General features: G+C 40.5%; 7 protein-coding genes and 3 pseudogenes across 8 annotated transcripts; all 10 read left to right on the top strand.

The window, feature by feature from the left end:
* Window positions 1–168: 168 nt before the first annotated feature.
* LOC116128580 lies at window positions 169–2029 on the top strand (annotated as a pseudogene).
* A 1191-nt stretch (window positions 2030–3220) lies between these two features.
* LOC116128659 (GRAS family protein RAM1-like) lies at window positions 3221–5219 on the top strand. The gene has a single exon (XM_031414424.1). The coding sequence runs from the start codon at window positions 3221–3223 to the stop codon at window positions 4763–4765; it is 1545 nt and encodes a 514-aa protein (XP_031270284.1). The 3' UTR covers window positions 4766–5219.
* A 101-nt stretch (window positions 5220–5320) lies between these two features.
* LOC116128235 (protein HHL1, chloroplastic) lies at window positions 5321–6747 on the top strand. Its single transcript, XM_031413961.1, has 5 exons — window positions 5321–5662; window positions 5747–5884; window positions 6163–6249; window positions 6407–6454; window positions 6584–6747. Exons 1-5 carry the CDS (start codon window positions 5396–5398, stop codon window positions 6728–6730), a joined length of 687 nt encoding a protein of 228 aa, XP_031269821.1. The 5' UTR covers window positions 5321–5395; the 3' UTR covers window positions 6731–6747.
* A 340-nt stretch (window positions 6748–7087) lies between these two features.
* LOC116128650 (probable carboxylesterase 11) lies at window positions 7088–8702 on the top strand. The gene is made up of 2 exons (XM_031414413.1): window positions 7088–7157; window positions 7647–8702. The coding sequence occupies exons 1-2, from the start codon at window positions 7088–7090 to the stop codon at window positions 8207–8209; spliced, it is 633 nt and encodes a 210-aa protein (XP_031270273.1). The 3' UTR covers window positions 8210–8702.
* Window positions 8703–9684: 982 nt separating this feature from the next.
* LOC116128771 (GRAS family protein RAM1-like) lies at window positions 9685–11718 on the top strand. The gene has a single exon (XM_031414525.1). It carries the CDS (start codon window positions 9720–9722, stop codon window positions 11262–11264), a length of 1545 nt encoding a protein of 514 aa, XP_031270385.1. The 5' UTR covers window positions 9685–9719; the 3' UTR covers window positions 11265–11718.
* A 104-nt stretch (window positions 11719–11822) lies between these two features.
* Window positions 11823–13924, top strand: LOC116128780 (protein HHL1, chloroplastic-like). 2 transcript variants are annotated; one of them, XM_031414535.1, is made up of 6 exons: window positions 11824–12161; window positions 12246–12383; window positions 12678–12764; window positions 12923–12970; window positions 13100–13242; window positions 13411–13924. In XM_031414535.1, exons 1-6 carry the CDS (start codon window positions 11895–11897, stop codon window positions 13415–13417), a joined length of 690 nt encoding a protein of 229 aa, XP_031270395.1. In that variant the 5' UTR covers window positions 11824–11894; the 3' UTR covers window positions 13418–13924. The 2 variants fall into 2 exon arrangements, with proteins under 2 accessions (XP_031270404.1, XP_031270395.1); XM_031414544.1 differs by lacking the exon at window positions 13411–13924 and having other exon boundaries at window positions 11823–12161; window positions 13100–13246.
* A 3514-nt stretch (window positions 13925–17438) lies between these two features.
* Window positions 17439–18945, top strand: LOC116128640 (annotated as a pseudogene).
* Window positions 18946–20390: 1445 nt separating this feature from the next.
* LOC116128632 lies at window positions 20391–21884 on the top strand (annotated as a pseudogene).
* A 933-nt stretch (window positions 21885–22817) lies between these two features.
* LOC116128623 (BAHD acyltransferase At5g47980-like) lies at window positions 22818–24167 on the top strand. Its single transcript, XM_031414379.1, has one exon. It carries the CDS (start codon window positions 22821–22823, stop codon window positions 24165–24167), a length of 1347 nt encoding a protein of 448 aa, XP_031270239.1. The 5' UTR covers window positions 22818–22820.
* A 1842-nt stretch (window positions 24168–26009) lies between these two features.
* On the top strand, window positions 26010–27480 carry LOC116128823 (BAHD acyltransferase BIA1-like). Its single transcript, XM_031414588.1, has one exon. It carries the CDS (start codon window positions 26072–26074, stop codon window positions 27401–27403), a length of 1332 nt encoding a protein of 443 aa, XP_031270448.1. The 5' UTR covers window positions 26010–26071; the 3' UTR covers window positions 27404–27480.
* The last annotated feature ends 433 nt before the right edge of the window (window positions 27481–27913 follow it).

The following is a 27913-nucleotide window of genomic DNA, read 5'->3' as shown; positions in this document are numbered from 1 at the left end:
GTCCAGTCACAGACGCCATCGAGAAAAAGATTATAATTACGATTCAACTTGAAGAACCAGTCTCTTCCTCCTCTTTTCCCTCGTTCTTGTTAATGACTGCTTCACGAAACCAAAAAAAATCTCGATCCTCGTCCCCATTAATCTTTCTCAGCATCTTGCTCACAAGCAATGCCAAGTTTAACTGTCAAACTCTACAGTATCTTCTTCAAACTCCAAGAAACGTCAACTACACAATCTAACTGTCCAAGCACAAACTCAATTATCTTCCTTTGTCACCACTTCAAGGCCCGACGGACCCGTAGCCCCCAACAATCCCACTTCCGTTGATGGGGTGGCGACTAAAGATATCCACATAGATCCCTATTCTGGTCTCACTCTCCGTATATTTCTTCCTGATACAGTTGTTGACTCGTCTTTGGATAATGTCATGTTTACAAGGCTATTCTCTCTCACGACGGAAGAAATAATGCTACAAGAAACTGCCTGTTATGTTGCAGTTTCATGGTGGGGGTTTGTGAGTGGGAGCTGGACTCGTTTGCAAACGATGCTTTTTGTAGAAGATTGCCAGTTGTGTGATGTAATTGTTATAGCGGTTGGGTATAGGTTGGCGCCAGAGAGTAGGTATCCTCGTCGTTTGAGGAGGGATTTAAGGTGTTGAATTGGTTAAAAAAGCAGGCTAATTTGGCACAGATTGGAATGGGGAAAAAGAGAGGCATGTTTTTGATGGTTTTGGTGTGTCTATGGTTGAACCTTGGTTGGCTGCTCATGGTGATCCCTCTAGGTATATTTCCTATCCCCTGGCTTAAAATGAAATTTATCTGTTCTTGGTTTTGATTAATTTCTGGCATGTTTATGTGTTTGTATATGTTTAAGAAGCCTTGAATTACGTTATGTATGAGAGTCAATGATCCAATGGCTGTAATTGCAATTTGCAATAGTTGATATTTTATAAGGAGCTTCCTGGCATGCTTTATAAAAGGAGCATCTTAGTGTGCCAACCTTATAGGATGCACTGTTTTGCTGCAAAACCTTTCGCAGTACTCTGTTCAATGTTCCTGGCATGCTTTATAAAAGGAGCAATCTTATTTGCTTATTACTTGTGTTGTGTTCTTTTCATCATGTTTTTATGAGAGGTGCTTTATGAGTAACTTGGTCCTGTTGTCAGAACAGGTGTGTACTCCTTGGGGTGAGCTGTGGTGCAAACATAGCTGACTATGTGGCCAGGAAGGCTGTAGAAGCAGGAAAGCTTTTGGATCCTGTGAAGGTTGTGGCTCAAGTTCTCATGTATCCTTTCTTCATGGGGAGTGTTCCCACGAATTCGGAAATTAAGCTGTCGAATTCCTACTTCTACAACAAGCCTATGTGCTTACAAGCATGGAAACTTTTCCTACATGAGGATGAGTTCAACTTAGATCACCCTGCTGCCAACCCTCTTATCCCAGGGAGAGGTCCACCTCTGAAGCAGATGCCCCCAACACTGACAGTTGTTGCAGAACATGACTGGATGAGGGATCGAGCCATTGCTTACTCAGAAGAACTACAGAAGGTTAATGTAGATGCGCCCCATCTTGATTACAAGGATGCTGTGCATGAGTTTGCTACTCTTGAACTTCTTCTGCAAACACCGCAAGCCCTGGCCTGTGCAGAAGACATTGCTATTTGGGTCAAGAAATATATATCAATAAGAGGCCATGAGTTTTCATACTGAACGGATTAGTAGGCAGAGGAGCTAGCATGGTTTTTGTGCGTTGAGGGGTTGGCCGAGTTGTCTGTTTTAAGGCAAGGTCTTTCGAAACCTGTTCTTTCCTTGTAAAGCATGATGTGTTTGTCTGTTTATAATAGATTAGGAGATTCCATTGAACTTTGAGATGCATTATTTCCCTCCTTGTTAAAGGTCTTCTGGGAACCTTAATTTGATTTATTCATATTCTTTCCCATACCATTTTGACGTCTTATATCTGTTGTATACGCATTCGCTGGCTACAGAATTATTTATTAGAACAAGCCATGCGACCTAAAAGGTTGTTTTTCTCGGTGGACAATGGTGATAGCGATGAATAAATTAAACTGCATGATAGCAACACCTGAGCTGGCCGCCGGCTAACATATGCACCTGATCATCATTTTTTTATTTTCTTCTTGTAACTAAGCACATAAACTATACATACTAAATCGAACATTTAATAAATTGGGTCTCCATCATTGCCTTCTCCAAGACCAAACAGGCCACTACAGTGGAAACCGATTTTGTGATATACACTGAAAACAAAAATTAGATTAAAAAGAAATAAAGACGTATAGACAAGGCAATTTGTTCTCATTTTTGTGTCTATGCTATGGCACTAAGGATTCGGGTCGAGGGTTGAGACCTGGTAAATGAAATGAATGTTAATAATATAAAAGCCGAGTAAATGCCTTTGTCCTACCCACAAACTTTTAAAATACTACTTTATTATTCAAATTTATATTTCATTTCCGATTTCGGCATCGTTATGACCCCATACCATCACTATTCTCTTTCTCGATCATCATTCACCAAAATCCTTTAAACCTCACTCTTGTTGACCCTGTCAATCATCGACAATCGAGCGATTAAGGCTTGTACAGTCGTCCCTCCCAAGTCAAATTTCGATCAATTCCAACCACCAAAATCCAACATTCTACCACCAAAAGACTCATCAATCTCTCATTTTCAAAAGCTCCAACAGTCTGAACCGAATTTGTTCTCTGTTCGCTGTTGAAATATAAATTTGGGTAGTAAAGTGATATTTTAAAAATTAGTGAATGTGAAAGTGTCATTAGACCATTATTTGGGTAGGAAAAAGTGTCGTTAACGCAAAAAAATACTGCATATCAGGAAATGACAGTAACGTATGGATAAACTGTTTCAGCTGGATAAGAATATGAAGCCTAGGGTAAATTAACAAGGGAATAAAGTTCCGAGGCTGTAGGGATTCTGTGATAATGAATGTGAAAGAATGTACTCTGAGTGCACTATGTTAACATTGTTCTAGGGCTTACATTGTCGACTTTGCGCAAGACAAAGTTATTAAAATGATTTCTCTTTCAATATTTTCTCATTGTTTAGCTTTCAATATGTGACCTTGTCCTTGTAAATGTCACCCAAACAAGGAAACACAATAAATATCCCTTGAACTCTGCAGCTGGGTCTCAGAACATTTTCCCAGAATGTTCTAAGCAATAGAAGGCAAGATATATAATGGAACCTGCTCATCTCCGATGTCGCCCTGGATTGTATGGTGATGATGAAAATTATGAGGGCGAAGCCCTTGACCTCAACTTCTTGGCAATAGCATGTCATCCGTTCTTCAATGTTGCCACTGCGGAGAATGGTTCTTGCACATTGTCAGACATTTTAGATGAAACTAAAAGCCATAAGAGGCTGAAGTTGACACTATTAGCTGATGATTCTAGCGAAAGTAGTAGTCTCTATAGTGGTGGTAACAATGGGAGTAGTAGTAGCTTGAATACCTTGCCAAGACTCCAATTCCGTGACCATATATGGGCTTACACGCAGAGATACCTAGCAATTGAGGCCATGGAGGAAGCAGCCTTATCCATGATGGGAGCCGAGGAGACAGGAGTCAAGGAGGAAGGGAATGGAGATGGGATGAAATTAGTCCAACAACTCATTGCTTGCGCAGAGGCTGTGGCTTGCCGTGATAAAGTGCATGCTTCAGCTTTACTATCAGAATTGAGGGGTAATGCCCTTGTCTTTGGAACATCGTTTCAGCGAGTGGCTTCCTGCTTCGTTCAAGGACTTTCTGATCGCCTTGCTCAAGTTCAACCACTTGGAGCTGTAGGAGTCATAGGCCCCATGACGAAAACAATGGATATTACATCAGAGATGGATGAAGCCTTAAGCCTTGTTTATGAAATTTGCCCACAAATCCAATTCGGTCATTTCGTAGCGAATGCGTCGATACTGGAAGCCTTTGAGGGAGAGAGTTTAGTTCATGTTGTGGACTTGGGCATGACACTAGGCCTGCCCCATGGCCACCAATGGCGCAGTTTAATGGACAGCCTAGCCAACCGTTCAGGCAATAATAAACCACCAAACCGCTTTAGAATAACTTGTGTTGGAAACAACATTGAACGCCTCCTAGCAATTGGAGAACAGCTAGATAGCCATGCAAAGAGCTTGTATTTGAAGTTCGAATTTTTAGTGGTGGAAAAGAGTCTTGAATCCCTGCAAGCCAAAGACATCCGCGTGGAAGACGGTGAAGTTCTGGTGATCAATAGCATTCTCCAGCTCCATTGCGTAGTGAAAGAGAGCCGAGGTGCATTAAACTCTGTTTTACAAAGATTACACGAGCTATCACCAAAAGTGTTCGTTTTAGTTGAGCAAGACTCAAGCCATAATGGGCCATTCTTTCTAGGGAGGTTCATGGAGGCATTGCATTACTATTCAGCTATATTTGACTCACTAGATGCAATGTTACCCAAGTATGACACGAGACGTGCCAAGATGGAGCAGTTCTTTTTCGCAGAAGAGATAAAGAACATAGTGAGCTGTGAAGGGCCAGCCAGGGTGGAGAGGCACGAGAGGGTTGACCAATGGCGCAGGAGAATGAGTCGTGCTGGGTTTCAACCGGTGGCAATCAAGATGATAATGCAGGCCAAGCAGTGGCTGAAGAAGGTCAAGGTTTGTGAAGGCTACACCATTGTTGAAGAGAAAGGGTGCTTGGTTCTTGGGTGGAAATCTAAGCCCATCATTGCAGCTTCTTGCTGGAAATGCTCCTAAAACAACTCCCTTAACTTAACATAAAATAATAACACTCACACGTCTGCAATTACGACATGCTACTGCAACTGGGTTCAAGAAAAACCAATTAAATAAAGAAGAAGTAGTCTAATGTACAAGTGAGAGTTTCAGAGAGAATGTACATTAGACGTTCTTTTGCTTCTCTTTCACTTCTGCAGTTGAAACAATCTCTAAACTGCCACTGTAAAATTAAGCAAATAAATTTGAGCAAACCAATGCTTAATTGTGTAGAAATCTCATACATAAATGACTTGGTCAAACCTGGGTTTTCCAAAAGCCCTTCAAATTTCGGTTTAAGCATTTGGTCAAACTTGTTATAATCCATCTCCGTAAACATCTTGATAACCTCGCCGCCACAGAGGAGAAGATAATCACGAAAACAATTTACAGTGAAACGACATCGTTTCTTGTCAAAAGTTAGCGACTCATTTGCCAATTATATATCTGCCACGTGTATGGTGCAAATGTCACCGTAACTCTCGGGCCATTCCAGCGACAGTACTCTGTATGTGGATAAGAAATACACACGCAGAGATCAAGTGAAGTAACACTAACACAAAAAAATAAAAATAAAGAGAAACAGAGAAAGAATAGCGAAGAAACGCAAAAATGGAGGTGGGAATGTCTCTAAACGCGCTGGTTCGGCTTCCTTTATCGAGTTCAAGAACCCACGAAGACGTGCTTGTTAAGCACTCGCTTTTCTCTTCTAGAATCACAACCCTAAAGTCCCCTCGTCAGAGACAAATGTTGGTAGTTGAAGCTAAGGGGAAAAGAGGAATGCAACCTCGCCAGTTTCAAAGACCTCCTCCTCCTTCCTTGCCCAAGATTGAAGACGATGGCAACCCTCGTTTTGTTATCTTCATTCGTATGGCCAATGTTAGTAGTAATCTTTTCAAATTGTACTCTTTACAGTGATGTTGATTGAGTGTTTATTGTGTTAAAGTTCTCGTTTTTGCGTAGGTTTATCTTTGGTACCCACTTAGTATAGTATCAGGGGGCACCACTGCCAAAATCATGGTTGCTGCAAAAGATAATTTTCTTGGCAAATATATATACAAAGATACACTTGCTAGAAATCTTGCTGCTGTTATTTACAGGGTAAGTTCTCTTTCCACTTTTTCCCTTGTTCGCCAAAACTTTTACTCTTTTGATGGCTTGACAAAACTTTAACTTTCATTGGCAATTCGTGATTATACTTTTAAGGATTCTAATGGTGTAAAGCTTGGTTCAGATAGCTTACTCTGTGTTAAGCTAATTAAAGTTAATTCTTTGACTGGCATAGAGCTCACACACTGGATTATCTTCCTAGTTGAGATTGCCGTATTTTACTTGTAATTGTCATATTGTACTCACTGCTGCTCCTCTTTTCCAAGTAGGATGAGAAGGAGATACAGAAGACAGCATTCAAGCAATTTCGTGTATTGCGGTCGGCTACTGAATTCAGATACGGATACAAACTTGTGGTAATACTCCTGTGCCCTTTGCTTCACACCAATTAGCATTTAACTTTTCACTTAGGTTGTATTTAATCTCGATCAAAGCTATTTATTTGTAAAACCATGGTGAAGGATAATTTTTATCTGTTCATTATCTTGGTTCTTATACACGGTGAATATGTAGGAAAATGGCAATTTGAGAGCTGCACTTTCTACTACTGATGTCATTGAGGTGAGCATTAATTTTCTTGGATTTTGGTCATCTATCTTGTTTAACTAGACATTAGGTTCAATTTTTAGGGCTACACAGGTGGTTGACGTTCAATCTAATCTGTTTGTGCCATTTTAATCCGATTTTCAGCTTCCAACTCCAGACAAGCTAAAGACAGTGTTTGATAAAGTGAAAGACATCTTTGGGGATGCAAAAGAATCATTCGGGAAGCTAACAGCACTAGATGCCAACGCCACTGAGGACTCAGAGGAAAATTCTAAGAAAAAAGCCAAGTGAGTTAAACGGATATAAGCATTAGACAATTCCGTGACCATATATGGGCTTACACGCGGATACCTAGCAATTGAGGCCATGGAGGAAGCAGCCTTATCCATGATGGGAGCCGAGGAGACAGGAGTCAGGAGGAAGGGAATGGAGATGGGATGAAATTAGTCCAACAACTCATTGCTTGCGCAGAGGCTGTGGCTTGCCGTGATAAAGTGCATGCTTACTTTACTTCAGAATTGAGGGTATGCCCTTGTCTTTGGAACATCGTTTCAGCGAGTGGCTTCCTGCTTCGTTCAAGGACTTTGATGCCTTGCTCAAGTTCAACCACTTGGAGCTGTAGGAGTCATAGGCCCCATGACGAAAACAATGGATATTACATCAGAGATGGATGAAGCCTTAAGCCTTGTTTATGAAATTTGCCCACAAATCCAATTCGGTCATTTCATAGCGAATGCGTCGATATGGAAGCCTTTGAGGGAGAGAGTTTAGTTCATGTTGTGGACTTGGGCATGACACAGGCCTGCCCCATGGCCACCAATGGCGCAGTTTAATGGACAGCCTAGCCAACCGTTCAGGCAATAATAAACCACAAACCGCTTTAGAATAACTTGTGTTGGAAGCAACATTAAGCTCCAAGCAATTGGAGAACAGCTAGATAGCCATGCAAAGAGCTTGTATTTGAAGTTCGAATTTTTAGTGGTGGAAAAGAGTCTTGAATCCCTGCAAGCCAAAGACATCCGCGTGGAGACGGTGAAGTTCTGGTGATCAATAGCGTTCCCAACTGAGGATGCACTGTTTTGCTGCAAAACCTTTCGCAGTACTCTGTTCAATGTTCCTGGCATGCTTTATAAAAGGAGCAATCTTATTTGCTTATTACTTGTGTTGTGTTCTTTTCATCATGTTTTTATGAGAGGTGCTTTATGAGTAACTTGGTCCTGTTGTCAGAACAGGTGTGTACTCCTTGGGGTGAGCTGTGGTGCAAACATAGCTGACTATGTGGCCAGGAAGGCTGTAGAAGCAGGAAAGCTTTTGGATCCTGTGAAGGTTGTGGCTCAAGTTCTCATGTATCCTTTCTTCATGGGGAGTGTTCCCACGAATTCGGAAATTAAGCTGTCGAATTCCTACTTCTACAACAAGCCTATGTGCTTACAAGCATGGAAACTTTTCCTACATGAGGATGAGTTCAACTTAGATCACCCTGCTGCCAACCCTCTTATCCCAGGGAGAGGTCCACCTCTGAAGCAGATGCCCCCAACACTGACAGTTGTTGCAGAACATGACTGGATGAGGGATCGAGCCATTGCTTACTCAGAAGAACTACAGAAGGTTAATGTAGATGCGCCCCATCTTGATTACAAGGATGCTGTGCATGAGTTTGCTACTCTTGAACTTCTTCTGCAAACACCGCAAGCCCTGGCCTGTGCAGAAGACATTGCTATTTGGGTCAAGAAATATATATCAATAAGAGGCCATGAGTTTTCATACTGAACGGATTAGTAGGCAGAGGAGCTAGCATGGTTTTTGTGCGTTGAGGGGTTGGCCGAGTTGTCTGTTTTAAGGCAAGGTCTTTCGAAACCTGTTCTTTCCTTGTAAAGCATGATGTGTTTGTCTGTTTATAATAGATTAGGAGATTCCATTGAACTTTGAGATGCATTATTTCCCTCCTTGTTAAAGGTCTTCTGGGAACCTTAATTTGATTTATTCATATTCTTTCCCATACCATTTTGACGTCTTATATCTGTTGTATACGCATTCGCTGGCGACAGAATTATTTATTAGAGCAAGCCATGCGACCTAAAAGGTTGTTTTTCTCGGTGGACAATGGTGATAGCGATGAATAAATTAAACTGCATGATAGCAAAACCTGAGCTGGCCGCCGGCTAACATATGCACCTGATCATCATTTTTTTATTTTCTTCTTGTAACTAAGCACATAAACTATACATACTAAATCGAACATTTAATAGATTGAGTCTCCATCATTGCCTTCTCCAAGACCAAACAGGCCACTACAGTGGAAACCGATTTTGTGATTTACACTGAAAACAAAAATTAGATTAAAAAGAAATAAAGACGTATAGACAAGGCAATTTGTTCTCATTTTTGTGTCTATGCTATGGCACTAAGGATTCGGATCGAGGGTTGAGACCTGGTAAATGAGATGAATGTTAATAATATAAAAGCTGAGTAAATGACTTTTTCCCACTCACAAACTTTTAAAATACCACTTTATTATTCAAATTTATATTTCATTTCCGATTTCGGCATCGTTATGACCTCATACCACCATTATTCTCTTTCTCGATTATCACTCACCAAAACCCTTTAAACTTTACTCCTGTCGACCTTGTCAATCATCGACAATCGAGCGATTAAGGCTTGTACAGCCGTCCCTCCCAAGTCAAATTTCGATCAATCCCAACCACCAAAATCCAACTTTCTACCACCAAAAGACTCATCAACCTCTCCTTTTCAAAAGACCCAACAGTCTAAACCGAATTTGTTCTCTGTTCGCTGTTGAAATATAAATTTGGGTAGCAAAGTGGTATTTTAAAAATTAGTGGATGTGAAAGTGTCATTAGACCATTATTTGGGTGGGAAAAAGTCGTTAACTCAAAAAAATACTGCATATCAGGAAATGATAGTAACGTATGGACAAATTATTTCAGCTGGATAAGAATATGAAGCCTAGGGTAAATTAACAAGGGAATAAAGTTCCAAGGCTGTAGGGATTCTGTGATAATGAATGTGAAAGAATGTACTCTGATTGCACTATGTTAACATTGTTCTAGGGCTTACATTGTCGACTTTACGCAAGACAAAGTTATTAAAATGATTTCTCTTTCAATATTTTCTCATTGTTTAGCTTTCAATATGTGACCTTGTCCTTGTAAGTGTCACCCAAACAAGGAAACACAATAAATATCCCTTGAACTCTGTAGCTGGGTCTCAGAACATTTTCCCAGAATGTTCTAAGCAATAGAAGGCAAGATATATAATGGAACCTGCTCATCTCCGATGTCGCCCTGGATTGTACGGTGATGATGAAAATTATGAGGGCGAAGCCCTTGACCTCAACTTCTTGGCAATAGCATGTCATCCGTTCTTCAATGTTGCCACTGCGGAGAATGGTTCTTGCACATTGTCAGACATTTTAGATGAAACTAAAAGCCATAAGAGGCTGAAGTTGACACTATTAGCTGATGATTCTAGCGAAAGTAGTAGTCTCTATAGTGGTGGTAACAATGGGAGTAGTAGTAGCTTGAATACCTTGCCAAGACTCCAATTCCGTGACCATATATGGGCTTACACGCAGAGATACCTAGCAATTGAGGCCATGGAGGAAGCAGCCTTATCCATGATGGGAGCCGAGGAGACAGGAGTCAAGGAGGAAGGGAATGGAGATGGGATGAAATTAGTCCAACAACTCATTGCTTGCGCAGAGGCTGTGGCTTGCCGTGATAAAGTGCATGCTTCAGCTTTACTATCAGAATTGAGGGGTAATGCCCTTGTCTTTGGAACATCGTTTCAGCGAGTGGCTTCCTGCTTCGTTCAAGGACTTTCTGATCGCCTTGCTCAAGTTCAACCACTTGGAGCTGTAGGAGTCATAGGCCCCATGACGAAAACAATGGATATTACATCAGAGATGGATGAAGCCTTAAGCCTTGTTTATGAAATTTGCCCACAAATCCAATTCGGTCATTTCATAGCGAATGCGTCGATAATGGAAGCCTTTGAGGGAGAGAGTTTAGTTCATGTTGTGGACTTGGGCATGACACTAGGCCTGCCCCATGGCCACCAATGGCGCAGTTTAATGGACAGCCTAGCCAACCGTTCAGGCAATAATAAACCACCAAACCGCTTTAGAATAACTTGTGTTGGAAACAACATTGAACGCCTCCTAGCAATTGGAGAACAGCTAGATAGCCATGCAAAGAGCTTGTATTTGAAGTTCGAATTTTTAGTGGTGGAAAAGAGTCTTGAATCCCTGCAAGCCAAAGACATCCGCGTGGAAGACGGTGAAGTTCTGGTGATCAATAGCATTCTCCAGCTCCATTGCGTAGTGAAAGAGAGCCGAGGTGCATTAAACTCTGTTTTACAAAGATTACACGAGCTATCACCAAAAGTGTTCGTTTTAGTTGAGCAAGACTCAAGCCATAATGGGCCATTCTTTCTAGGGAGGTTCATGGAGGCATTGCATTACTATTCAGCTATATTTGACTCACTAGATGCAATGTTACCCAAGTATGACACGAGACGTGCCAAGATGGAGCAGTTCTTTTTCGCAGAAGAGATAAAGAACATAGTGAGCTGTGAAGGGCCAGCCAGGGTGGAGAGGCACGAGAGGGTTGACCAATGGCGCAGGAGAATGAGTCGTGCTGGGTTTCAACCGGTGGCAATCAAGATGATAATGCAGGCCAAGCAGTGGCTGAAGAAGGTCAAGGTTTGTGAAGGCTACACCATTGTTGAAGAGAAAGGGTGCTTGGTTCTTGGGTGGAAATCTAAGCCCATCATTGCAGCTTCTTGCTGGAAATGCTCCTAAAACAACTCCCTTAACTTAACATAAAATAATAACACTCACACGTCTGCAATTACGACATGCTACTGCAACTGGGTTCAAGAAAAACCAATTAAATAAAGAAGAAGTAGTCTAATGTACAAGTGAGAGTTTCAGAGAGAATGTACATTAGACGTTCTTTTGCTTCTCTTTCACTTCTGCAGTTGAAACAATCTCTAAACTGCCACTGTAAAATTAAGCAAATAAATTTGAGCAAACCAATGCTTAATTGTGTAGAAATCTCATACATAAATGACTTGGTCAAACCTGGGTTTTCCAAAAGCCCTTCAAATTTCGGTTTAAGCATTTGGTCAAACTTGTTATAATCCATCTCCGTAAACATCTTGATAACCTCGCCGCCACAGAGGAGAAGATAATCACGAAAACAATTTACAGTGAAACGACATCGTTTCTTGTCAAAAGTTAGCGACTCATTTGCCAATTATATATCTGCCACGTGTATGGTGCAAATGTCACCGTAACTCTCGGGCCATTCCAGCGACAGTACTCTGTATGTGGATAAGAAATACACACGCAGAGATCAAGTGAAGTAACACTAACACAAAAAAATAAAAATAAAGAGAAACAGAGAAAGAATAGCGAAGAAACGCAAAAATGGAGGTGGGAATGTCTCTAAACGCGCTGGTTCGGCTTCCTTTATCGAGTTCAAGAACCCACGAAGACGTGCTTGTTAAGCACTCGCTTTTCTCTTCTAGAATCACAACCCTAAAGTCCCCTCGTCAGAGACAAATGTTGGTAGTTGAAGCTAAGGGGAAAAGAGGAATGCAACCTCGCCAGTTTCAAAGACCTCCTCCTCCTTCCTTGCCCAAGATTGAAGACGATGGCAACCCTCGTTTTGTTATCTTCATTCGTATGGCCAATGTTAGTAGTAATCTTTTCAAATTGTACTCTTTACAGTGATGTTGATTGAGTGTTTATTGTGTTAAAGTTCTCGTTTTTGCGTAGGTTTATCTTTGGTACCCACTTAGTATAGTATCAGGGGGCACCACTGCCAAAATCATGGTTGCCGCAAAAGATAATTTTCTTGGCAAATATATATACAAAGATACACTTGCTAGAAATCTTGCTGCTGTTATTTACAGGGTAAGTTCTCTTTCCACTTTTTCCCTTGTTCGCCAAAACTTTTACTCTTTTGATGGCTTGACGAAACTTTAACTTTCATTGGCAATTTGTGATTATGCTTTTAAGGATTCTAATGGTGTACAGCTTGGTTCAAATAGCTTACTCTGTGTTAGGCTAATTAAAGTTAATTCTTTGACTGGCATAGAGCTCACACACTGGATTATCTTCCTAGTTGAGATTGCCGTTTACTCAAGGCCAATCATTTTACATGTAATTGTCATATTGTACTCACTGCTGCTCCTCTTTTCCAAGTAGGATGAGAAGGAGATACAGAAGACAGCATTCAAGCAATTTCGTGTATTGCGGTCGGCTACTGAATTCAGATACGGATACAAACTTGTGGTAATACTCCTGTGCCCTTTGCTTCACACCAATTAGCATTTAACTTTTCACTTAGGTTGTATTTAATCTCGATCAAAGCTATTTATTTGTAAAAGCATGGTGAAGGATAATTTTTATCTGTTCATTATCTTTAGTTCTTATACACGGTGAATATGTAGGAAAATGGCAATTTGAGAGCTGCACTTTCTACTACTGATGTCATTGAGGTGAGCATTAATTTTCTTGGATTTTGGTCATCTATCTTGTTTAACTAGACATTAGGTTCAATTTTTAGGGCTACACAGGTGGTTGACGTTCAATCTAATCTGTTTGTGCCATTTTAATCCGATTTTCAGCTTCCAACTCCAGACAAGCTAAAGACAGTGTTTGATAAAGTGAAAGACATCTTTGGGGATGCAAAAGAATCATTCGGGAAGCTAACAGCACTAGATGCCAACGCCACTGAGGACTCAGAGGAAAATTCTAAGAAAAAAGCCAAGTGAGTTAAACGGATATAAGCATTAGACTTGTCTTGTTGATTATTTGTTCTTGCAGAAACTTGTTACAGAAAGCTGTCCACACATCTTGAATATCAACTTAATAAATAATTTCTTTCGGAGTCTGATTTTTTTTTTTTTTTTGGTCGGGTTTCTTTCTCATTAACCAGGGTTTAAGGCTGAAGGTCAAGCAAGCATTTGATAGACATATTCCAGTATCCCGTGCTCAGTGAGATTGGAAAGTATTGTGGTTTATAGAAAGTTGCACAGAGGTGGTGGATGCAAACACTGATTATACAATTTTGTTTGTAGACTTTGTTTACGGAACCAAATATTTGTTGTCAGTATCATCTGAATGCAAATTCTGCTTGTTTCTCAAAACAGTGAAATTTTTATAGTATTACATTTGTTGTCGAAGAAGTATATCATCACGAAGCTCCCAGTGATTGCTTCTAGATAAAAACTATGTTTTGTCATCCTTTTAAAAATATAACTTGAAATCATAAACCCCGATTAACCATCATTTTCCTTGGGTTCATAATCCTTGTTAGCTGTTGGGACAAGTCCCAGAGCAGTTTTTTTCCTTGTGGCAAGCCCAAAAATCTCTTGAAGGTCAACGTCCTCGGCCTCAACTCCTTGAGGCAATGCCCAATCGAAATGCTGTATAAGTCTAGCAAGTGCCAACTCTATTGTCGCGAAATGAGCCAAGCCGAGCCGAGTTTTCGACTTAATGAGCTCGGCTCATGAGAGAAAGAGATTAATCGAGCGAGCCATGAAATTTGCGACTGGCTCAGAAAAGAGTCTAAGATATATCGAGCCGGCTTATCGAGCTGACTCTCAAAAATTCAATTTTTAGGAAAAAAATCAAACTGTTTTTAGCCAAGCTCGGCTCGTGAGCCTAACGAGCCGAGTCAGGTATGGCCGAATTCAGCTCGTTTTGACTCACGAACCAAGTCAATCCATTAACGAGCTAGACTCGAGTTGAGTCGAGCTGGCTTACGAGCGGCTCGGCCCGTTAAGCACCCCTCCTATAGTCAATGGTTAAGTACCACACTCGAAAGAAAGCAAAATAAAAAATATAATATATAAATTTTTTTCCAAATTCTAAATCAAATCTATCCTTTTGATTATGGGTTTATTTGGTCAACTTTAATGGACAGATGGGATAATCAATTTGTTCTCTGTTACATCTACAATTTTTCTTAAAGCACTTTTCTCAAATTTCAAGGTGAATTATTGTCAAAAGATATTGTTTTAAAATTTTCACATGGATTTGTGTTATTAATTTGTACTCTGAAAATCTAACTTGGGGCTTTAAAGGTGATTGGTCAGAACAGGGGTCTGATAATATAGGATAAAGATTTTAATTATTAGTAATTAAATTCCTAATCAGAACCGTCGAACCATGCCGCCTCCCCACCAACATATAAAGAAAGACACATGGGAGGGCCAGCTAATTCTTTATATAAATGAAAATTACGTAAAGCATTCTTCAATCTTATTAGTTATTCTATGATAAATATATTAAGAATAATATTTGTTAATGGGTGAATACTGTTTATTTTTTAATTAAGAAAATTATTTTTTTCACCAATATGGTAATAATACTTTATCATTCCACATACTTTTAAATATCATTATATATTCAAATTTATACTATTTTTAATACCTTTTAAGCAGGATTTCAAGTCTTTCTAGTCAATCCTGATATAAAAATCACTTATTTTACCACCTATCGTTTCTTCGTATTACTCTCTAAAACCCTCTATTAATCTGACCTTGTGAGCTTGTCGATAATCATTTATCTCTCCTAATGATTTGTCTTGAAAGATAAGAAAAATAGGTTTAAATAGTTTTTAATATTTTTCTTATATTATAGAATGATAAAAATAACTTTTACTTAACGTCACACATTATGACCGCTTATCGTCATCTCATTATAAAATCAAATTTGTTTTTGTTCGTCATCTTAGATAATAAAGTGAGAATGTGCCAATTTGTGGTGGAGGAAAGTCGTCGAGTCTTTAATTAATAATAGAGTTGGTGCACTAAACGCATATTAAAGCAAATGCTTTACATCAGTATAGCTTGAGTGCGACAGATTGCAAAGGAGATTATCCAACCAAATTTCCGAAGATGAAAGTTGAGATTCAGCTAAAGAAATCATCAAACCCTTCTTTCAACTCCTCATAACTTGAGAAATTTCAAGCTATCCCTTTTAGATCAGCTCGCTCCTCCAACTTATGAACCTCTATCTCTTCTACTCCTTCAATGGTGACGCAGCGATCCCCCCGGTTAAAGAAAATACTCTGATACGTTGACTCAATTTTTCCCATGCGGAAAGAGAAAAGATAACATCGAGATGATTGTAGCGACTATGGAGCTGTTTATGTCGAAGCTCGAGTGGCCTGCCTGCTATCAGACTTTCTTAACAACCCAACGCAGACGCACTTAAAGAGTTCCTTCCTGTTGAGGTTGACTCCACAAGAGCCGCAGGCAGGGACGCTCTACTACTTGTTCAATCAAGTTTTTTCAGTTGTGGTGGGGTTGCAATCGGGGGGTGTCTTTCTACAAATTAGGCGACGCAGCCACGTTAAGCACGTTCATAAGAGCTGGGCCGCCGCGAATATGGCTCTGAGTTGCAGCAGCGGCCATTATACATTGCATCGTCTATTCCACCCATGAGTTTCTCTGAAGGCGTTTACACCACCGCTCTACTAACTTCACCGAAGGCAAGTGTGTTGTAAAAAGGTTTGTTTTGATGCGCCAAAAATCGCTGCTCTTAAGTCCATAGCGGCCAGCGCGAGGTGCAGCCACCACACGCGTTGAAGTTGTAACAGCCCTCATTTGGAAATGTGCTATGAATGCATCAAGATCGAATTCAGGGTTTTCGAAGCTGTCTTTGTTTCCCATCTGTGAATATACGAAGACGGACCGAAACCACCGTTGCCTGACGACTCAATCGGGAACCTTGTAGGGTACTCGGCGCAAAAAGATGAGGTGATATAGAACTACAAGGGTTGGTTCGTGAGTTAAGGACTGGAAAACAAGATTTTAGTAAGAGTATGTGAAGAAACTTCAAAGTGAAGTGCATACGAAGAGATTACAGAGTCATTGAAAGAGGGATTATGCAGCTTATAAGCCACGACATGGAATTTACATTTGCACCAGTTTGTGTAATTTTCATTTATGATATTGATTCGGGTGGGGGAAGCCAACGTGGGTGACTAATATTTGGAGGTCGCTCTAAGAACGTTGTGAAATTATCGACACAAGAGGAGGAGACGGAGCAATAGAGGCGTGGGTGATTCTGAGTGAACAGACATGGCCTTATTTGAAAAAGACAAGGAGCTGCTTGCATATGCTTCTTTGAATCCAAGTGTGTTTTAATTTCAGCCATAGATTCTTCTAAAATCTGTCTTTAGGTTTGCAGAGTTGGGTTAATTTGTTGCAACTTACTGTGTTGTCTGGTTCGGGGACAGCTTGAAATTAAGTCAATAGCATACTGTGCACTTTTACTTTCCGGGTTCTTTTTTTTATTTTTTTATTGAGAGGGGCCTGAGCCTCCAAGGATGGAATTGTTAAGTGGAAAGGAGATGTATCCAATAATAAAATATGATCACTTAAAGATGTTATAAAAAATCATTCAAAAACTCTCATTAGCTTAAACACTGAATAGTAGCCATTTGAAAGAGCTTGAGGACTTGTCCTTTTCTCCAGGGAAGAATAGCATTGTGAATCTAAAGATTGGATTCGTGTCGTGGTCCAGGTTGGGAAACCATGTGCTGTTATGGAAGTAAAAGGGAGAAGATTAATCATCCAGATGGCAATCACGCGGCCAAGCAATCGGGACCCACCCAGTAACACCGCCGACAATCCAACGAAGCTCCATTTCATCATCCCCTACATCAGGGGCTGTCAACTCTTAACCAAACACGCGTCTGCGGAACCTTCCAGCTTCCATTTGGACTTTGAAAGTACAATCATCCTTTTCATAATTAACGAAACTTTCTTTTAAGACATTCATCCAGTCCAGTCACAGACGCCATCGAGAAAAAGATTATATAATTACGATTCAACTTGAAGAAACAGTCTCTTCCTCTCTTTTCCCTCGTTCTTGTTAATGACTGCTTCACGAAACCAAAAGAAAATCTCAATCCTCGTCCCCATTAATCTTCTTAGCCATTGCTCACAAGCAATGCCAAGTTTAACTGTCAAACTCTATAGTATTCTTCAAACTCAACAAGAAACATCAACTACACAATCTAACTGTCAAGCACAAACTCCATTATCTTCCTTTGTCACCACTTCAAGGCCCGACGGAGCTGTAGCCCCCAGCAATCCCACTTTCGGTGATGGGGTGGCGACTAAAGATATCCACATAGACCCCAATTCTGGTCTCACGCTCCGTATATTTCTTCCTGATACAGTTGTTGACTCTCTTTGGATAATGGTCATGTTTACAAAGGCTATTCTCCTCTCACGACGGGGAGAAATATGGCTACAGAAACTGCCTGTATGTTGCAGTTCATGGTGGGGGGTTGTGAGTGGGAGCTGTGGACTCGGTTGCAAACGATGCGTTTGTAGAAGGATTGCCAAGTTGTGTGATGTAATTGTTATAGCGGTTGGGTATAGGTTGGCGCCAGAGAGTAGGTATCCGTCATCGTTTGAGGATGGATTAAGGTGGTGAATTGGTTGAAAAAGCAGGCAATTTGGCACAGATTGGGAATGGGGAAAAGAGAGGCATGTTTTGATGGGTTGGTGGGTTATGGGTGAACCTTGGTTGGGGCTCATGGTGATCCTTCTAGGTAGTATTCTTATCCCCTGGCTTAAAATGAAATTTATCTGTTCTTGGTTTTGATAATTTCTGGCTGTTTAGTGTTTGTATATAGTTTAAGAAGCCCTGAATTACCTTATGTATGAGAGTCAATGATCCAATGCCAGTAATTGCAATTTTCAATAGTTGATTTATAAAGGAGCTTCCTGGCATGCTTATAAAAGGGGCAATCTTAGTGTGCAACCTAGGATGCACTGTTTTGCTGCAAAACCTTTCGCAGTACTCTGTTCAATGTTCCTGGCATGCTTTATAAAAGGAGCAATCTTATTGCTTATATGTGTTGTGTTCTTTTCATCATGTTTTTATGAGAGGTGCTTTTGAGTAACTTGGTCCTGTTGTCAGAAAAGGGTGTGTACTCCTTGGGGTGAGCTGTGGTGCAAACATAGGGACTATGTGGCAGGAAGGCTGTAGAAGCAGGAAAGTGTTGGATCCTGTGAAGGGTGTGGCCAAGTTCTCATGTATCCTTTCTTCATGGGGAGTGTTCCCACGAATTCGGAAATAAGCTGTCGAATTCCTCATTCTACACACAGCCTAGTGTTACAAGCATGGAAACTTTTCCTACCTGAGGTGACTTCAACTTAGATCACCCTGCTGCCAACTCTTATCCCAGGGAGAGGTCCACTGAAGCAGATGCCTCCGACACTGACAGTTGTTGCAGAACATGACTGGATGAGGATCGAGCCATTGCTTACTCAGAAGAACTACAGAAGGTTAATGTAGATGCGCCCCATCTGATTACAAGGATGCTGTGCATGAGTTTGCTACTCTTGAACTCTCCTGCAAACACCGCAAGCCCTGGCCTGTGCAGAAGACATTGCTATTGGGTCAAGAAATATATATCATAAGAGGCCATGAATTTTCATACTGAACGGATTAGTAGGCAGAGGAGCTAGCATGGTTTTTGTGCGTTGAGGGTTGGCCGAGTTGTCTGTTTAAGGCAAGGTCTTTCGAAACCTGTTCTTTCCTTGTAAAGCATGATGTGTTTGTCTGTTTATAATAGATTAGGAGATTCCATTGAACTTTGAGAGCATTATTTCCTCCTGTTAAAGGTCTTCTGGGAACCTTAATTTGATTTATTCTATTCTTTCCCATACCATTTTGACGTCTTATATCTGTTGTATACGCATTCGCTGGCACAGAATTATTTATTAGACAAGCCATGCGACCTAAAAGGTTGTTTTTCTCGGTGGACAATGGTGATAGCGATGAATAAATTAAACTGTGATAGCAAAACCTGAGCTGGCCGCCGGCTAACATATGCACACTCATCATTTTTTATTTTCTTCTTGTAACTAAGCACATAAACTATACATACTAAATCGAACATTTATAGATTGGTCTCCATCATTGCCTTCTCCAAGACCAAACAGGCCACTACAGTGGGAACCGATTTTGTGATTACACTGAAAACAAAAATAGATTAAAAGAAATAAAGACGTATAGACAAGGCAATTTGTTCTCATTTTTGTGTCTATGCTATGGCACTAAGGATTCGGGTCGAGGGTTGAGACCGTGGTAAATGAGATGATGTTAATATATAAAAGCTGAGTAAATGACTTTTTCCCACCACAAACTTTTAAAATACACTTTATATTCAAATTTAATTTCATTTCCGATTTCGGATCGTTAGACCTACCACCATATTCTCTTTCTCGATTATCACTCACCAAAAACCTTTAAACTTTTGTCGACCTGTCAATCATCGACAATCGAGCGATTAAGGCTTGTACAGCCGTCCCTCCCAGTAAAATTCGATCAATCCCAACCACAAAATCCAACTTCTACCACCAAAAGACTCATCAATCTCCTTTCAAAAGACCCAACAGTCTAAACCGAATGTTCTCTGTTCGCTGTTGGAATAAATTGGGTAGCAAGTGGTATTTTAAAAATTAGTGGATGTGAAAGTGTCATTAGACCATTATTGGGTGGGAAAAAGTCGTTAAATCAAAAAAATACTGCATATCAGGAAATGACAGTAACTAGGACAAATTTTTCAGCTGGATAAGAATATGAAGCCTAGGGTAAAACAAGGGAATAAAGTTCCAGGCTGTAGGGATTCTGTGTAATGAATGTGAAAGAATGTACTCTGATGCACTATGTTAACATGTTCTAGGGCTTACATTGTCGACTTTCGCAAGACAAAGTTATTAAAATGATTTCTCTTTCAATATTTTCTCATTGTTTAGCTTTCAATATGTGACCTTGTCCTTGTAAGTCACCCAAACAAGGAAACCCAATAAATATCCCTTGAACTGCTAGCTGGGTCTCAGAACATTTTCCCAGAATGTTCTAAGCAATAGAGGCAAGATTATAATGGAACCTGTCATCTCCGATGTCGCCCTGGATTGTAGGTGATGATGAAAATTGAGGGCGAGCCCTTGACCTCAACTTCTTGGCAATGCATGTCACGTTCTTCAAGTTGCCACTGCGGAGAATGGTTCTGCACATTGTCAGACATTTTAGATGAAACTAAAAGCCTAAGAGGTGAAGTTGACACCATTAGCTGATGATTCTAGCGAAAGTAGTAGTCTCTATAGTGGTGGTAAACATGGGAGTAGTAATAGCTTGAATACCTGCCAAGACTCCAATCCGTGACCATATAGGGCTTACACGCGGAGATACCTAGCAATTGAGCATGGAGGAAGCAGCCTTATCCATGATGGGAGCCGAGGAGACAGGAGTCAAGGAGGAAGGGAATGGAGATGGGATGAAATAGTCCAACAACTCATTGCTTGCGCAGAGGCTGTGGCTTGCCGTGATAAAGTGCATGCTTCAACTTACTATCAGAATTGAGGGTATGCCCTTGGCTTGGGACATCGTTTCAGCGAGTGGCTTCCTGCTTCGTTCAAGGAATTTTGATCGCCTTGCTCAAGTTCAACCACTTGGAGCTGTAGGAGTCATAGGCCCCAGACGAAAACAATGGATATTACATCAGAGATGGATGAAGCCTTAAGCCTTGTTTAGAATTGCCCACAAATCCAATTCGGTCATTTCTAGCGAATGCGTCGTATTGGAAGCCTTTGAGGGAGAGAGTTTAGTTCATGTTGTGGACTTGGGCATGAACATAGGCCTGCCCCATGGCCCCAATGGCGCAGTTTAATGGACAGCTAGCCAACCGTTCAGGCAATAATAAAAACACCAAACCGCTTTAGAATAACTTGTGTTGGAACAACATTGAACGCTCCAGCAATTGGAGAACAGCTAGATAGCCATGCAAAGAGCTGTATTTGAAGTTCGAATTTTAGTGGTGGAAAAGAGTCTTGAATCCCTGCAAGCCAAAGACATCCGCGTGGAAGACGGTGAAGTTCTGGTGATCAATAGCTTCTCCAACTGCATTGCGTAGTGAAAGAGAGCGAGGTGCATTAAACTCTGTTTTACAAAGATACACGAGCTATCACAAAAGTGTTCGTTTTAGTGAGCAAGACTCAAGCCATAATGGGCCATTCTTTCTAGGGAGGTTCATGGAGGCATTGCATTACTATTCAGCTATATTTGACCACTAGATGCAATGTTACCAAGTATGACACGAGACGTGCCAAGATGGAGCAGTTCTTTTCGCAAGAGAGATAAAGAACATAGTGAGCTGTGAAGGGCCAGCCAGGGTGGAGAGGCACGAGAGGGTTGACCAATGGCGCAGGGGAATGAGTCGTGCTGGGTTTCAACGGTGGCAATCAAGATGATATGCAGGCCAAGCAGTGGCTGAAGAAGGTCAAGGTTGTGAAGGCTACACCATTGTTGAGAGAAAGGGTGCTGGTTCTTGGGTGGAAATCTAAGCCATCATGCAGCTTTTGCTGGAAATGCTCCTAAAACAACTCCCTTAACTTAACAAAAATAACACTCACAGTCTGCAATTACGACATGCTACTGCAACTGGGGTCAAGAAAAACCAATTAAATAAAGAAGAATTAGTCTAATGTACAAGTGGGAGTTTCAGCAGAATGTACATTAGACGTTCTTTTGCTTCTCTTTCACTTCTGCAGTTGAAACAATCTCTAAATGCCACGTCTGATTGTCTTGTTTTCAATTATCCCAATCAAGTATGGAGACAGGTTTAATCTTGTTCTCAAGTGACTTGTACAGTCCGCTCTAATATTGTTTACATTCTCTAGAAGGAAATACAGTATTACAACCATCATTAAATGGTTTGGTGGTAAAATAGTAAAATGAGATTTTATAAATTTTTGAGTTTGAGTCCACAGAGGCCCTAATAGAGGTAGTCACTGAGGAGGTTACTTGGTCGTCAACTTCAGGGTCTTATAGGATTGATTGAGGTGTACCCAAGCTAGTTCGAACACCCTCGATCGGAAGATTAGTTGAGGTGTGCGCAAATTAGTTCGGATACCACCAGTTGGGAGATTAGTTTAGGAGATTAGTTGAGATGTGCGTAAACTGGTCTAAACATCCCTAGTCGAGGGATTAATTGAAGTGCGTGTAAACTGATCCAGACACCCCTGATCAAGAAATTAGTTGAGGTTCGCGTAAAAGCACTGCCGGCTGCCTAGCTCTTATATTCTTCAACGCTATGAAAATTCCTTGCAACATATGGCACACTAAAGCTTTGTTTCATTAACTTTATTAATCATTTTCTGAATTGTTCTACGAAACTTATTCCTGCTTGAATTTTGTGCACAGCCTGCAGAGACTTAATGTTGAATCGATTCCAGGGGCTATTTAATCCTTGAATTATAACACAACAGCGTACGAAAAAACAAGAGATTGTGAGAGTAATTCTAATTGGCAAAGATGAAAGTTGACATCGTTGCAAAAGAAATTATCAAACCGTCCTCTCCAACCCCTGATAATTTAAGAAGTTTCAAGTTATCCCTATTTGATCAGCTCGCTCCTGCAGTTTATGGACCTATGATTTTCTTCTACCCAAATGGTGACACAACTCACCATGCCTTCCTTGCTGATCAGCAATCCCACCACCTAAAGAAATCGCTAGCCGATACGTTAACTCGCTTTTTCCCACTAGCCGGAAGAATAAAAGACAATTTCACGATTGACTGTAACGACTATGGAGTTGGTTGTGTGGAAGCACGAGTCAACTGTCTTCTGTCGGAAATTCTGGAACATCTTGACTTGGAAGCACTTAATCAGTTCTTGCCATTTGAGCTGGATTCGACTGAATCAAGCACAGACTCTCTAATACTTGTTCAATCCACCTTCTTCAATTGCGACGGTGTTGCCATTGGGGTCGGCCTTTCGCACAAGTTAACAGATGGAGCCACGTATGGCACGTTCCTGAAGGGCTGGTCCGCCACAGCTCTTGGCGTAGGCGATACCGTGGTTCCATTATTCAATGCATCATCCTTGTTCCCGCCGAGGAATTTATCTACCATGACTTCTATGGCACTTAACTTCTCGAAAGAGAAGTGTGTTTTACGGAGATTAGTTTTCGCTGCGCCAAAGATTGATGCTCTTAAGGCCATAACTGCCAGTCCAGGCGTGCAAAATCCAACACGAGCCGAAGCTGTGACCGCACTCATTTGGAAATGTGCTTTGAACGCTGCAAGATCAAACTCAAGGATTTTGAGGCCATCTCTCTTGTCCCAATCTGTGAATTTACGTAGCCAGATTGTACCACCGTTGCCTGAAAACACTATCGGTAACCTCGGCGCGCACATTTCAGCCCGCAAGGACGAGAGTGAGATAGAATTACAAGGGTTGGTTCGTGAGATTAGAAGAGGAAAACAAGATTTCAGTAAGAAGTATGTGAAGAAACTTCAAGACGACGCATTCAAGGCGATTACGGAGACATTCAAAGAGGCAGTGAGCATGTTTAAAAGCCGAGACATAGAATTCTACAAACTAACAAATATGAGTAATTTCCCATTTTATGAAATTGATTTTGGGTGGGGAAAGCCAACGTGGGTGACTATTTCGGGCGCGACTCTGAAGAATCTGGTGAAGCTGATGGACTCTAGAGAAGGCGATGGATCAATAGAGGCTTTGGTGATTCTGAGTGAAAAGGATATGACATTATTTGAATGTGACAAGGAGCTTCTTGCTTATGCTTCTTTGAATCCAAGTCTCTTGAAGCTCAACCCAATGAGGCCAATGACACCTTTATTAACATCTTCCTTGTAAATTTTAATTCTAGTAGGCTATCAACATTTTCAAAAGAAACGATATCCCCCCTGTTTGGTACACTTTTTAATTCTAATAGGGGTTGTTTAGGTGATCGGATTATGATTGTAAAAAATAAAAAATGTATAAATTGTGAGGGTGTAATTATAAAAATTGAAAATTAAAGTGAACAGTATGGATACCCACAAGTCCACCCATACCCGCATAGGGTAGGGTTGGGTTCAGATCTAATTTTTGGACCCATGCTGTTGGGCCTGAGCCATACTCAGCCCACCTGCATGTTTTGTCAGGTCTACCCATGACACTATGTAAGACTTATACTAAATTAATCTTTAATTAGGCAATTCGTTTCTCTTTAATCAATAACATGGGTTGATTATTAAATTTAAATCTAATACTATAGTCTAGGGGTGTTAACGAGCCAAGCCGAGCCGAGTTTTCGACTTAATGAGCTCGGCTCATGAGAGAAGAAGATTAATCGAGCCGAGCCATGAAATTTGCGACTCGGCTCAGAAAAGAGTCTAAGATATATCGAGCCGGCTTATCGAGCTGACTCTCAAAAATTCAATTTTTTAAGGAAAAAATCAAACTGTTTTTAGCCAAGCTCGGCTCGTGAGCCTAACGAGCCGAGTCAGGTATGGCTCGAATTCAGCTCGTTTTGACTCACGAACCAAGTCAATCCATTAACGAGCTAGACTCGAGTTGAGTCGAGCTGGCTTACGAGCGGCTCGGCCCGTTAAGCACCCCTCCTATAGTCAATGGTTAAGTACCACACTCGAAAGAAAGCAAAATAATAAAATAATAATATATATAATTTTTTTTCCAAATTCTAAATCAAATCTATCCTCTTTTTGATTATGGGTTTATTTGGTCAACTTTAATGGACAGATGGGATAATCCAATTTGTTTCTCTGTTACATCTACAATTTTTTCTTAAAGCACTTTTCTCAAATTTCAAAGGTGAATTATTGTCAAAAGATATTGTTTTAAAATTTTCACATGTGATTTGTGTTATTAATTTGTACTCTGAAAATCTAACTTGGGGCTTTAAAGGTGATTGGTCAGAACAGGTGTCTGATAATATATGGATAAAGATTTTAATTTATTAGTAATTAAATTCCTAATCAGAACCGTCGACACCATGCCGCCTCCCCACCAACATATAAAGAAAGACACATGGGAGGGCCAGCTAATTCTTTAATTAAAATGAAAATTACGTAAAGCATTCTTCAATCTTCATTAGTTTATTCTATGATAAATATATTAAGAATAATATTTGTTAATGGGTTGAATTACTGTTTATTTTTTTAATTAAGAGTAAATTATTTTTTTCACCTAAATAATGGCTTAATAATACTTTATCATTCCACATACTTTTAAATATCATTATACTATTCAAATTTATATCTATTTTTAATACCTTTTAAGCAGTGACTTTTCAAGTCTTTTCTAGTCAATCCTGATATTAAAAATCACTTATTTTACCACCTATCGTTTCTTCGATATCTACTCTCTAAAACCCTCTATTAATCTGACCTTGTGAGCTTGTCGATAATCATTTATCTCTCCTAATGATTTTGTATCTTGAAAGATAAGAAAAATAGGTTTAAAATAGTTTTTTAATATATTCTTATATTATTAGAATGATAAAAATAACTTTTACTTAACGTCACACATTATGACCGCCTTATCGTCATCTCATTATAAAATCAAATTTGTTTTATGTTCGTCATCTTAGATAATAAAGTGAGAATGTGCCAATTTGTGGTGGAGAAAAGTCGTCGAGTCTTTAATTAATTAATAGAGTTGGTGCACTAAACGCATATTAAAGCAAATGCTTTACATCAGTATAGCTTGAGTGCTTGACAGATTGCAAGAGAGATTATCCAACCAAATTTCCGAAGATGAAAGTTGAGATTACAGCTAAAGAAATCATCAAACCCTCTTCTTCAACTCCTCATAACTTGAGAAATTTCAAGCTATCCCTTTTAGATCAGCTCGCTCCTCCAACTTATGAACCTCTACTTCTCTTCTACTCCTTCAATGGTGACGCAGCTGATTCCCACCGGTTAAAGAAATCACTCTCTGATACGTTGACTCAATTTTTCCCACTTGCAGGAAGAGTAAAAGATAACATCGAGATTGATTGTAGCGACTATGGAGCTGTTTATGTCGAAGCTCGAGTGGCCTGCCTGCTATCAGACTTTCTTAAACAACCCAACGCAGACGCACTTAAAGAGTTCCTTCCTGTTGAGGTTGACTCCACAGAAGCCGCAGGCAGGGACGCTCTACTACTTGTTCAATCAAGTTTTTTCAGTTGTGGTGGTGTTGCAATCGGGGTGTGTCTTTCTCACAAATTAGGCGACGCAGCCACGTTAAGCACGTTCATCAAGAGCTGGGCCGCCGCGAATATTGGCTCTGAGTTGCAGCAGCGGCCATTATACATTGCATCGTCCTTATTCCCACCCATGAGTTTCTCTGAAGGCGTTTTACCACCACCGGCTCTACTCAACTTCACGAAAGGCAAGTGTGTTGTAAAAAGGTTTGTTTTTGATGCGCCAAAAATCGCTGCTCTTAAGTCCATAGCGGCCAGCGCGAGCGTGCAGCAACCTACACGCGTTGAAGTTGTAACAGCCCTCATTTGGAAATGTGCTATGAATGCATCAAGATCGAATTCAGGGTTTTCGAAGCTGTCTTTGTTATCACAATCTGTGAATATACGAAGAAGAACAGAACCACCGTTGCCTGACGACTCAATCGGGAACCTTGTAGGGTACTTTCCGGCGCAAAAAGATGAGAGTGATATAGAACTACAAGGGTTGGTTCGTGAATTAAGGACTGGAAAACAAGATTTTAGTAAGAAGTATGTGAAGAAACTTCAAAGTGAAGTTGCATACGAAGAGATTACAGAGTCATTGAAAGAGGAATTATGCATGCTTATAAGCCACGACATGGAATTTTACATTTGCACCAGTTTGTGTAATTTTTCATTTTATGATATTGATTTCGGGTGGGGGAAGCCAACGTGGGTGACTAATATTTCTGGAGGTCCTCTCAAGAACGTTGTGAAATTAATCGACACAAGAGGAGGAGACGGAGCAATAGAGGCGTGGGTGATTCTGAGTGAACAAGACATGGCCTTATTTGAAAAAGACAAGGAGCTGCTTGCATATGCTTCTTTGAATCCAAGTGTGTTAAATTTTCCAGCCATAGATTTGTTAAAATCTTGTCTTTAGATTTAGCAGAGTTGGGTTAATTTGTTGCAACTTGCAGTGTTGTCTGGTTCGGGGGCAGCTGGAAACTAAGTCAATAGCTACCTTTGCACTTTTACTTTCCGGGTTCTTTTTTTATTTTTTTATTTGAGAGGGGCCTGAGCCTCACAGGATGGGAATTGTTAAGTGGAAAGGAGATGTATCCAATAATAAAATATGATCACTTAAAGATGTTATAAAAATCATTCAAAAACTCTCATTAGCTTAAACACTGAATAGTAGCCATTTGAAAGAGCTTGAGGACTCTGTATCCTTTTCTCCAGGGAAGAATAGGCATTGTGAATCTAAAGATTGGATTCGTGTCGTGGTCCAGGTTGGGAAACCATGTGCTGTTATGGAAGTAAAAGGGAGAAGATTAATCATTCCAGATGGCAATCACGCGGCCAAGCAATCGGGACCCACCCATGTAACACCGCCGACAATCCAACGAAGCTCCATTTCATCATCCCCTACATCAGGGGCTGTCCAACTCTT

Source organism: Pistacia vera, unplaced genomic scaffold (assembly GCF_008641045.1).
Source record: "Pistacia vera cultivar Batoury unplaced genomic scaffold, PisVer_v2 Contig1055, whole genome shotgun sequence".
NCBI lineage: Eukaryota > Viridiplantae > Streptophyta > Magnoliopsida > Sapindales > Anacardiaceae > Pistacia > Pistacia vera.
Note: the sequence above shows the minus strand (reverse complement) of the source record. Positions and strands in the feature narration are given on the sequence as shown.